Source organism: Muntiacus reevesi, chromosome 2 (genome assembly GCF_963930625.1).
Source record: "Muntiacus reevesi chromosome 2, mMunRee1.1, whole genome shotgun sequence".
Lineage (NCBI taxonomy): Eukaryota > Metazoa > Chordata > Mammalia > Artiodactyla > Cervidae > Muntiacus > Muntiacus reevesi.
In genome coordinates this window covers 65779561-65791504 of record NC_089250.1, presented here as the reverse complement: position 1 = coordinate 65791504, position 11944 = coordinate 65779561, and the positions used below count along the sequence as shown (strand labels likewise).

The 11944-nt window shown below is 58.1% G+C and overlaps 1 protein-coding gene across 1 annotated transcript; it reads right to left on the bottom strand.

Annotated features, from left to right (window-relative positions):
* Positions 1–5554: 5554 nt before the first annotated feature.
* SLC32A1 (solute carrier family 32 member 1) lies at positions 5555–9490 on the bottom strand. The gene is made up of 2 exons (XM_065919779.1): positions 9098–9490; positions 5555–6742 (listed from the first exon to the last, which is right to left on the bottom strand). The coding sequence occupies exons 1-2, from the start codon at positions 9488–9490 to the stop codon at positions 5555–5557; spliced, it is 1581 nt and encodes a 526-aa protein (XP_065775851.1).
* Positions 9491–11944: the final 2454 nt, after the last annotated feature.

Genomic DNA, 11944 nt, shown 5'->3' with positions numbered 1-11944 from the left:
TGCCTGCAATGCAGGAGACCGAGGTTTGATCCCTGGGTCGGGAAGATCCCCTGGGGAAGGAACTGGCAACCCACTCCAGTATTCTTGCCTGGAGAATCCCACGGACAGAGCAGCCTGGCGGGCCACAGTCCATGGGGTCGCAAAGAGCCATACGCAAATGAGCGACTCTTTCTTTTTCTTTTTGCACCATATTTTTTTTTTTTTTTTTTTGCACCGTATTTTATAATACAATGTAAAGTTTCCCAGGTGGCGCTAGTGGTAAAGAACCCACCTGCCAATGCAAGATACTTAAGAGGGTTTGGATCCCTGGTTTGGGAAGATCCCGGTGAAGGAGGACATGGCAACCCACTCCAGTATTTTTGCCTGAAAAATCCCATGGACAGAGGAGCCTGGCGCGCTACAGTCCATTGGGTCGCAAAGAGTCTGACACCACTGAAGTGACTTAGCACATAAAGTTTTAAAATAGACTTATTAACTTCCACAAGTCTATGGGACTTATACCTTCTCACAAACCTCAAACACTGCAAAAAAGACTGCTAAATGTTACTTAATATGTATAATTCTCTTTTGTGGTATGATTCCCCTACATGGTCCTCTAGCTTGTTGTGATCTTGTGACTCAGTTTTGGCCAATGGGGGGGGGGCGGGGGGGCAGGGAGGAATGGAGGTGATGTCATCTGCCCCCTCCTCAGTTTTAGCTGTAAAAGAACTGAGCTCACTCTCCCCTGCCCCATTTCCCCCTTTCCACCAGGCAAGATAACAAGAATTAGAGCGCCTGCTTTGACTGTACCCTCCCAGCTCTGGAGCACTTAATTTTGAGAGATAAAAGCAAGTTAATTACAAAAGGCCCAGTTCAGTCACTCAGTCGTGTCCGACTCTTTGCGACCTCATGGGCTGCAGCATGCCAGGCTTCCCTGTCCATCACCAACTGCCGGAGCCTACTCAAACTCAGGCCCATCATGTCAGTTTTGCCATCCAATCATCTCATCCTCTGTCGTCCCCTTCTCCTCCCACCTTCAGTTTTTCCCAGCATCAGGGTCTTTTCCAATGAATCGATTCTTTGCATGAGGTGACCAAAGCATTGGAGTTTCAGCTTCAGCATCAGTCCTTCCAATGAATATTCAGGACTGATTTTCTTTAGGATTGACTGGTTGGATCTCCTTGCAGTCCAAAAGGTGGTTCTGTAATAAACATCCTTATGGAGAGATGAGACCCCCAAACATTCTCAGGAACCTCTAGGAACACTTCTAAGCCAAACAGGGAGCCAGTCTAGCAGCAAATCAGATGAAAGGTGTTGTGTTTCAACATAAGTCATGATTTCACATCTGAAGGAATCCATTATTAAATGGAGAAAAGCGGGACAGAGCAGAATACAGAAGATATAAGTGAATGTAAATTCAAGTACTACACCTGTGTATACTAATATGGGAAAATCTCCAAGATACATTTTTAAAAGAAATAAGACAGTACAATTTATAGGAACTCCCTTTAAGAAAGGTGGGGGGGGGCATTGAAAATATATAGTGTTTTGCTTGTATTTTCATGTATTAATAGATAGACAAGAAACTAAGAGTTTGCCTGTAAAGAAAAAGACAAGGTGAATGGGTCAGGTGTGGGAGACTTTTTTCACCACATACTTTTTCACATACTTTTGATTTTTTTTTAATCTTGTGAAAGTATTACCATTCCGGGGGGGGGGGGGTGGTGGAGAGCACTATGTATAAGCAAGGTAGATTGAAATATTGCTCCCAGTTCTTCATGCCTCTATAATAGGATTATACATCCATACCATTTGCCATGTGACTCTGTTGGTCCTCTCTCACTGTAGACATTGATATTGAACTTGGCCGTGGGATTCTCTTTTAGCCTGTGGACTATTAGCCAAATGTGATCTGAGCAGAGGCTTTACGTGTGCCCTCTTACCATTAGTCATGAGAAGAACATGCCCTGAGTCTAAAGAGGATGGGAGAGGCACATGGAGCAGATCTAACACAAACTGCAGCCTGGAACCAATCCAGCCAACCTCCCTCCTAAAGTTGAGCTGTTCCCCTCTTCACTTCCTGACAGGTGTCCATGAAGCCCTATTGGCTCCCTTCTTTCCTCTGAAGCCCCTAGAGTGGGAAACATATGAGTTCCTGGGGTAGGGCTTGTCATTTAATAAAACACGTCCCTGATTAGCATCCTTCTATGTTTGGGAGGCAGGGGACCACCAAAAGCCCACTTTTGAAATATGGAGGACCTGAAAGTAAAACACTAGAGAAAAGCAGTCGTTATCCACTGGGAAGGGAGGTGAGAGGATCCGGAGTGGCAGGGAGGCAAGAAGCATTGAGAATGCTGAAGGTGGAGAACCTTGTGAGCGCCGGCAGCTTTGCACTCTCAGCGCTAGGGGGCGCGGCAGAGCGGGCTCGGGACTCGGTGGCGGCTTCCTCGCGAGCAGAAGCATCTTGGTGGTTCCCAAGCCACCCAGTCGGATGGCTGTCCGAAGCGCCCGGAGTCACGGTTCGTCGTAAGAACAGACAGGAACTGATGGGGGTAGGGGACGGAGGGGACGGGTCCTGGGGTGGATTCCCTCGCTCCTCAGTTCGACTCCCGAATGAACCTTGCCGGCCCTTTATGCCTCATTCGAATTCGGATTGCGAGCTCACAGCGGACCCCTGCAAAGAACTTAGCTCTCTTCAGCTTCCACCTATGCACTTTGCTGTTGGGGGTTGGGGGAGGCAGAGATGGGTCTCATCTTTTATTTCTCCCGTCGGCCTAAATGCAAGCCTTGGGGGTGGGTGTATTGCCCATGACGGGGCAGGGTTTCCCCTGGGGCGCCTAGGAACTTGGCTCTCCCGGCCTTTCCGGGTCCAGGAGGGGGTCGGAGCGGGGGATGATTTGCGGGGGGGGGGGGTTGGTGACCCGGGCTCCGGGGAGCTGAGCGCAAAGCCCAGAGCTAGGATGCAGTGCAGCGGATCCCGGCGGGACCGCGGAGGTAGCACCCGCTGTCCAGGGCGTGTTTAGTGTCTCATTTGTCCTTTGAAAGACGGGAAGGACGGAGCTGGTGCAGCGTGACGCTCCCACCTTCCCTTCCACTGCAGAAATCCGGGCTTTTTCTGAAGTCTATAGACCGAGCTCCGATTCAGAGAGCACCCAAGGGTGCGTGGACCCGCCGAGGAGCAGCGGAGGCTTCCCCGGCGGGGACAAGTTCCCCCGGCCTGGGAGACGTCAGAAGGTGTAGGAGGACGGGAAACTGAGAATCCTCTGGCCAGAGGATTCCAGCTCTCGACAAGAGTGACAAAGGGGCATCGGGCGGATGATAGCAGGCATCTCAAATGCCCCGTTTAAATCGTCAAAGCCTCGGGCGGCCAAGGGAACCCAATTTTCTCCCCCTTGCGCTCCCGCTCCCGTTGGGTGGCTGCGGAACCAGGGCAGTGTGCGGTCATCTCTGACGCAGGTACGCGCTCATGGATGGTCTGCACACCCAGGCGAGCACACACATTCATCAAGGCTCTTCACGCCACCCCCTGCCCCTCGGGATGTTGCGTGGGCTGCTTTCTCTCGCTCAGCTGCACACACTCACCCACTCCTGTCACAGCAGGCAGGGAGAAATGGCCGCCGTGCATTTGGCAGTACCCCCCTTCTTTCCCCGTGCGCCCTTTGCTCGTGGAGAAATCGTCCTAAACGAGGCCTCTGCCTTGATAGGAGAGACCAAAAACCTCCCGCATGACTTCTCTCAGTGAGAACGGCCCAGCCGTCCTGAGCACGCAGATCTCATCTGTAGAGGCTAACCACGACCCATTCCCACCTTTCCCAAGACGGACGCCCATGGAGGCAACCCGAGGGCTGCGCCTGGAATAGGATCTGCACACAGAAAAGAACCGGATCCTCTGGGTATTTTAAGTAAACACATTCTCAGATAGGCTGCTCAAGAAAACGAGAGGCTGGAACATAAAGCACTGTGCTTGGTGAATCTAAACAGTCGGATCTCTTCACTGTGGCTGTGTAAACTCCACACAGAGGGGATTGAAGGGGGATTCTGCAGGGTGAGAGATGCGTGGGAGGCCAGGTTGGTTCCCACCCTGGGAAATACACAGGAGCCCTGCTGATTTCCTTTACAGCCTGTAAGTCATATTGTGGATTTCAGAGTCCTTGTCAGTTGCCCCTGTCTCCTGTTCTAGACTGTAAGCTCCGGGAGGGCAGGGCTGGGTTTGTTTCTCCAGGAAGCCAGCACCGTCCTCACCCCCGGTGAGCTGTCTTTCAATATTTGTTGAAAGCCCAGTAGGGCTTTTGTTGTTGTTTAACTGCTGGGTGGTGTCTGACTCTGGGACCCCACGGACTGTAGCCCGCCAGGCTCCTCTGTCCGTGGGATTTCCCAGGCAAGAATACTGGAGTGGGTTGCCATTTCCTTCTCCAGGGGATCTTCCCCACTCAGGGATCCAGCCTGCCTCTCCTACATTGGCAGGTGAATTCTCTACCAATGAGCCACCAGGGAAGGGCTTTAGTACACAGGAAAAAACTTAAAAAAAAAAAAAAAAAAAGAATTGGAAGTTGAGAGCATCCACCAAATTCTCAGATGGATCCAACTCCCGGGAAGAGATATGGGTTTAAAAAAAAAAAAAAAAAGCCTAGTCCTGGCGGCTGGGGACCAAGGTCACACGGAAACCGTGGGCGCACCGCCTGCTCCTTGGCCTGAGTCCCCCAAGCACCTGGAGAGCCGCCCCCTCCTTTCCCGGGACGCTCTCTCTACAGCTGCCTCTCCGCGTCCAATGGCTTCACCCGGAGGGCCAGAGCCCGGATTCCCGCGTTCGAAAATGCAGAACTGAGCCAGGGCCGCGAGCGCCTTTGTTTCTTCTTTATTTGCGGATATAATTATGCACCGCACTCTAAATTAGAGATAGATTTTTTTTTCTGATATACATTTCACCTTATTCACCACGAGCACACCACACGCACAGTAGAACAGTTCCACAACCTGATAAATTGCGCAGGATGAGTTTGGATTCCTGAAAACCGCAGGCAAGCCAGCCCCGCCGCGGCTCCTCTCCTCTCCGCTTGGCTGAAGGAAATTCGCCCCCCCGAAACGGATTTCCCGGCCAGCCTTTCCCGCTGCGGGGTTGAAACGTCTCTGGAATGGGAAGCGCTCTTGCTGGAAATGGCCGGACGCTGCAGATTCCGAGCACTGATGGCTGTGAAATGTCCCCCCCAAGGTCAAGTTTCCGCCAGCGAGCTGCGCCCCCCTCTCCCTCCCTTCCCACCCCTCCCCTCGGTGACAGGAACCAAAGTGTCGGGGCCCCTACCGGAAGGACAGAAAACCGTGCCCGCAGATGCGCCCCCCGCCTCCCCCGAAACCAGGGTGTTTTGTGGAAAAGGACAACAGAAACGCAGACGCGATGGATGGTGGATCCCTAGCCCCTCCCACCCCCAACCCGCAGAATCAGAAACTAGGAACCAGAGATGTTGACAGCTTGGCTTCCCAAGCGCGGCGGCAGCGGGGCGCACGGGGTTGGTGGGGGTGGGGTGGGTGGGGAGCGAGGAGAGCGCGGGAGCTCGGTCGCGGCTCGCCCCCGCGCGCCCTAGTCCTCCGCGTTGGTTCGGTAGGCCTCAATGAGGCCCTCCAGAGAGTGCACGAAGCCAGACACGCTGCAGATGCCGCCGATGACGAAGATGGCGACGTCGAAGAAGACCTGGTGCCAGAGCAGCTTGCGCCAGAGCAGACGCAGGTGGAAGAGGCTGGGTAGCAGGAAGCAGAGGCCGGCGCCCGTGAGGCTGCCGGTGAGGCCCATGAGCAGCGCGAAGTGCGGCACGTAGATGGCCATGAGCAGCGTGAAGACCACCAGCGCGCAGCGCAGCGTCAGCCCCCACGACTTGAGGCGCCCGTCGCCGCCGTAGCAGGCGGGGAAGAAGGCGCGGCTGCCTTCCTGGAAAAGCGACTTCTCCAGCACCTCGACAGCAGCGAAGAAGGGCAAGGGGTAGGAGAGCAGCGCCTTGGCCACCAGGAAGATGTTGACCACGGCGCGGATGGACCCGGGCAGGTTATCCGTGATGACCTCCTTGGTCTCATCGGCCCAGGTGAGGTAGGCGACGAGCGCGAAGAGGCCTTTGAGCACGCAGGCGGCGATGTGCGTCCAGTTCATCATGCAGTGGAACTCGCTCGGCTGCTGCATGTTGCCTTCCAGCGAAGGCAGGAAGATCTGCGACGTGTAGCTGAACACGATGATGCCGATGGAGATGGGAAACTTCTTGACGTCGATGTAGAACTTGACCTTCTCCCAGGCCCAATCGCGCGCCCGCGACAGGCAGTAGGCAATGACCAGAATGTTGATGACGAAGTGGGCCAACGTGCACAGCAGGCTGAACTTGGACACGGCCTTGAGGTTCTTAAGGAAGGCGCAAGGCAGCAGTACCGCCGTGGCGATGATGGACCAGGACTTCTGCGACACGGGCAGCCCCGGGAAGCTGTTGTACATGAGGTTGCCGCTTACCACCACGTACAGGATGCAAGTCATCACCAGCTCGATGATCTGCGCCACATTCACCACGCGGCCGCCCAGCGTGGGGAAGCGCGGGGCGCAGCAGGCGTTGGCAATGGCCACGTACGAGTCCCGCACGCGCACCACCTCGCCGTCCTCGTTCTCCTCGTACAGGCAGGCGATGAGGATCTTGCCGGTGTAGCAGCACACCACGGCGGCGAAGATAATAAGGAACAATCCCAGGTAGCCGCCGTGCAGGATGGCGTAGGGCAGACCCAGCACGAACATGCCCTGCGGAGGAAGAGGCAACCAGACCCGGGCGCTCAGAGGAGGCAGATCTCGGCGGAGGAGGGTCTAGGGGAGTGGGTTAAGGGTGTCGCTGGAAGGGCGCGCTAAGGAAGTGAGGACTGGGCCTAAGCCTCCGGGAGGAGAGGTTAAGGGTAGGCTGTAATGGGGGTGTAGAGCGGCCTAATGGGGAACGTGGATGTTGAGTCAGAGATGGCGAAGGACGGAACGGAGGAGAGGCGTGCTTAGTGGAAGGAAAACAGAGAAGGGGCTGGGGTGGGGGGAGATGGTTGTCAAGCTACAAAGAGGGAAGAGGTGATGTCAGGGGGCGATTCGGCAGAGGCGAGCAGGGGCTGGAGGGGGCGTGGCCGGAAAAGGGCCCGGAGAAAGGTGGAGAGCCGGGCCTGGGCCACTCGGAAAAGGGGGCACGGAGCCTCAGGTGGGGCCGGAATGGGGTGCACGGAAGCTAAGGAGGGAAACGCAGGGGCCGAAGGGCCAAACCCGAGAAGGAAACTGTAAAAGCGGCAGCGGGAGGGAAAGCAGTCGGGGGGAGGGGGGGCGGGGATGGAGGGAGGCTGAGCGTGAGGCCAGCCTCAGGGGAGCGAGAAGGGAGCGAAAGAGAGGTTGCCGGCGAAGGTTTTCGGGTGGGGTGAGGCCAGGGGGCACGGGGGCAGGGAGGCAGGGTAGGGCAGTCTTAGGGCCAGGCGGGAACTGGGGCTCCGAGATGGACCCCTAAGGAAGGGGACTGAGGGGTGGAGGCAGGCAGGATGAGGGGCCTGCGGGGAGAGCGCGAGCGCTGGGTCGAAGGCGGAATTCAAGCGAGAGTCGAGAACCAGAAGCTGCGGGATGGGGCGGGCAGAGCTGTGGAAGGAAGGTTTAGAATCCACATGGGGAAGAAAGCTAACGAAATCCAGGGCTCCCGAGGCTTGCAGGCCTCCAGCTTCCCACCCTGACCTCCCACCAAGCCAACCGAACGACCCCTTTAAAGATGCCCCAGGTAGAGGCGCGGGGGGCGCCTGTAGCTGGTGCGGTCCCCCGGTCCCTGATTGCGCTTGGCCGTCCTGCCCGGTCCTAGAGGGGGAGGCGTCTTGGGTTGGGTCACTTATTGAGCGGGGCCCCTAGTAGTTCCGCGGAGCCCGAGTCCCTGAGTAACCCTATCTCCTGGAAAACCCACTTTCTGCGCCCCAGCGACCGTGCGCTCCGGGGACACCGAGGATGGGGCTTGGGTTGCAAAGCCGCAGGGCCCGGGGACGCCCGAGGCCGAGGCCTCCTGTGCCCCGCGAGATGCGGCCGGCCCGCCTTCGTCGGCGCCCGGGGTCGTTGTGTGTGCAGATTGCAAACCCGCTCCGTGTGGAGACCGGCGCCGCCTGGTGGGGACTGTGGGTTGACCGTAGGGGTGACCGGGTGACGACCAGAGGCGGTTCAGAGCATCTGGAGGCGGCTCCGCCAGGGTCACACGCGGAGGAACTGGTCGCCTTTTTGTGGTCGCCAGGAAACAGGGATTTCGGCAGAGAGGGGTGAATCTGTGGGCAGGTAGCGCTGGGGCACCAAAGACCATGCTGTGTTTGTGTGGTCACACGCATGTGTTTGTGTGTGTGTGCAGGTTTGTGAATACCTGTTTGTCCCCGACAGGACTGCACCTGGGACAGCGGGTGGATCCCGTATGCATGAATCTCTGCGTGTGTTATGTTTAAATAGGTTTGTGTGTGTGCCCTTGGTATGTAGAGGTATGTGTTTCTGTGGGGGGGGGGGTGTAGGGGTGCATGAAGGTGCATTTGAGGATAATCGTGTGGTCTATATATAGATGGCTGTCTTGTGAACCTGTGACCTGCGTCTCTTCGCTGGGGAGGGGGCTGTGGGTATGTGTGTCTATCTATGTACATGCGCGCTGTCTGTGCGTGTGTGTCGCATGTGTGTCGGGGGAGGAGACTCCCCGCTCAGCCATCACCCCTCTTCCTTTCTACCCAAAATGCAGCTGTGAATCCATTCCGGAGTCCCAGGCGACACTGTTCCTTCCTATCCTGATTTTCTTTCTCCCTCACCCCTCCCCACTCCCCCTCCTCCTGTTTCCCCCGCTTTTGCAGGGTCTCCGGGCAAGCATCTCTGACCGAACCTTAGCTTAGCCATCCCGCGGCAGAGGACGCGGGAGAGGGGCCGGACCAGGGGGAGGACACACCGCCTGGGGGCGTAGATCCCCGCGCAGGGCTGAGAGGGATGGGGAAAGGCGAGATTCCGGGTACAGGAGAAGGTCTTGAGGCTGAGATCTCCAAGGGACTCTGCTTCCGGCAGAGCCTGGTGTGCAGAACTGGGGGTGCGGGAGTAGGGGGAGGGGACAGGCAGAGCTGGGAATCCCGCGCTCACCTGGATAGCGTTGGTCACGTTCCAGCCGGCCTCCCACGCCGTGATCTTGGGCTTGTCGTGGCCCCCAAACTCGCCACCAGCTCCTAGGGCCTGGTCCTTGGAGCCCGAGGGCGGCAGGGGCGCGCCACCGCCGCGCTGGTAATGGATGTCTCCCTCGACGGGTGGTTCGGCGCCCTCGTCCCCGCAGGGCTCGCCCTCGCTTTTCAGGATGTCCATCTGCAAGCCCTGACGGTGCTCAAAGTCGAGGTCGTCGCAATGCGCGAAGCCCACCGCCTCCTCGTCGGTGGCTGCCTGAAAACCCATCCTGGCGAACATGCCGCTCACCTTGGCCTGGGACTTGTTGGACACGGACGTGGCCACATTGGACAGCTTGCTGCGGAGCAGGTTGGCCATGGCGGCGGCGGACCCCGAGGAGAGGACAGCAGGGACCGGGGACCCGGAGGACGCGCGGCCAGGTGGCGAGGGCCAGGGGGGTGCGAGGGCGCTATCTTCGCTCGCTCTCCCCGCGGCGCCCCGGGGCGCTGTGGCTCATGACCTCCTCTGCTGGCGTCTGAGGCTCACTCGAGGCCGACCCGGCGGGCGGGCAGCGGGGCTGGCGGAGCGGCGGCGGCGAGTGCACTGCGGAGCTGCCGCGGGGCGCGGGCTGGGCTGCGGAGGGCGGCGGCGGCGACGACGACGACGGCGGCGGCGTCAGAGCGGCTACGCGAAGCTGGCGCGGCCCCCCCACCCGCGCGCAGCCCAAAGCGCTCCCGCCCCTCGGAATCAGGCGGGGATGGGGGTGGGGGGGGTGCTGGGGAGGGAGAAACACCGGGAGGCAGGAGGCGTGAGGAGGGGGCAAGGAGAAGAGATAGGGGGCTCCAAGGGACTCCGGAGGACCGAGATGGGGACCGGAGAAGGGCGCCCACGGAAGGGAGCGGGAGGGAGTGCGCGAAGGAGGGGTGCGGAGGGCGGGGTGGGGGCCAGAGTGCTGCATTTCTGGGGGAGGTGCTAAACTCCGATCCTGGCCCTTCCCATCTCGCAGCCGCAGGGAGGGAGGGGGCCCGAGCGGGCGGATTCTCTGGGTCCCGTGTCCCGGCTACCCCCACCAGAGTCCGGGAGCCTTTCAGCCCCGGGTCCTCTGGCCAAGGACTGGTCCAGACGCCCGGGAAGGCAGCAGGACAATTACCTGTCTCTGGCAGCGCGGACCGTCAGGGCGTCGCTCTGTCTCCCCGGCACCCATCACTGGCACTTGGACCTGGTCGCAAGCAACCCCCCCCCCTTGAAGGCAGAAGGGTGCGACAGAAGTGGGGGGACCACTCTTAAGATGGCTCAGCCCCGGCCTCGGTCACTGGGGCTGTCTTCTCCCGTCCAGGGACGCCGCGATGGAAGTGATTCTGCGGTTTGTTTGCCACCAACCGTTCTCCAAACGTGTGCAGAATGAAGGCGAAAGGTTGGCTGTTCGCTTTCTTTTCGGTTGGGAGTCTGGAAGGAGGAAGAACGGAAGGCACCTGTCGACAGCCTCGAGGCGGGTCTGCGAGTGCTGGCGCCTCGGAAAGACGCAGCCAGTGCCTGGCACAGAGGAAAGAAGGGCTCGCTGAGGGCCCAGGGCGCAGAGGCGCGCGGTGCGCCCCAGCCTTGCTGGCCCCGCGGCCGCCGCGGGCATTGAAAACCTAGATTGTTTCTGTTGATTGGGTGGCATGTGTATGCCTCGAGAGTAGGAGAGAGACCCAGAGACAAAGACCGACATGGTATCAGCTATTGCTCCGGGCCGGATCTGAGTGGACTCCGAGGGTGAGATTTGGCAACCGTTTTTATTCTGTGAATGTGTAGTTTTGCGCCTCATCTAAGCCCCTGTGTGCACGGAGCTTGTGTGCTGGATTGTATGTGTAGATGCATTCCCGAATGAGTTGCTTGCGTTTTTGCCTGTAGGAGTCCTTTTGTAGTCGTGTCTCCGTGCGGGTCCGCGGCGCCATGTGTTCCCAGCTGGGCTCCTGCCCCCCGACTCAAGCGGTCAACAGCAGCGTCAGCGACCTGGCCCTGCCAGGCGAGGTGGAGGAGAGCTAGTGGCTGTGACTGGAGGTAGGATGGGGAGAATCCGAAGGAAACGAAAAGAAAGGGGCTCCTAGTGAACCCCTTCCCAAGACCCAGGCTCTCTGAGAACCCCCGTCTCCGCCTCCCCGGCTGTATTTCTAGATTAGCTCACGTCAGCGCACAAGTAGGGCGGCCTGAGGGCTTTGACCAGTTGGAGCTGCCAGGGCAAGACAGGCTTCCCTCTACCTCCCTCCCTCTCCCCGTCCCCGCCCCCAGCGCCTGACAGCCTCTGAGAGCTCCTCTGCAGATAGGGAACCTCCACCACATTGGGCAGAGATGCTGTAATCCCTCCCAGGGACCCTCTTAAATACCCTCTTCCCCAAGAACCCGCCGGGCAGAAACCAAGACAGAAATCGTCTGTCTGTCCTAACCTGAAGCATCCTCCCAGCCACTGTGACAAGAAAACCTTTCCACAGAGCCCTCTCAAATCCAGATCCTCGAAACAATGATGGGACTCAGAACAAAGACAGGACAGAGATCCCTCCCCCAAACAGAGATTCACTCCTCCAAAGAGGCTGTGAAGAAAAAAAAAAAAAAAAAGGTCTGATCTTCCATCCCAGGAATTCACCCTATACAGAGACCCTCCCCATTTCCAACCCCCAGATGCTGGAGAAAGAGAGAGAATCTTTTACCTACAGATTCCTAGAGACAAAAATCTCTATCACCTATTTTAGTTGCACAGATGATCTGGGCAGGGACTGGAGTCCCCTAGTGCCCCCTTCCACCCCATGCATGCCCAGACCTGAAGATGGTCACTGATGTCCTCTTTGACAAGTG

Excerpts from the sequence above, each read along its gene's own strand:
- SLC32A1 (XM_065919779.1), bottom strand. The coding sequence starts at position 9,490 with ATGGCCAACCTGCTCCGCAGCAAGCTGTCCAATGTGGCCACGTCCGTG. Across the intron at positions 6,743-9,097 it reads ACGTGACCAACGCTATCCAG|GGCATGTTCGTGCTGGGTCT; the intron begins GTGAGCGCGGGA and ends CTTCCTCCGCAG.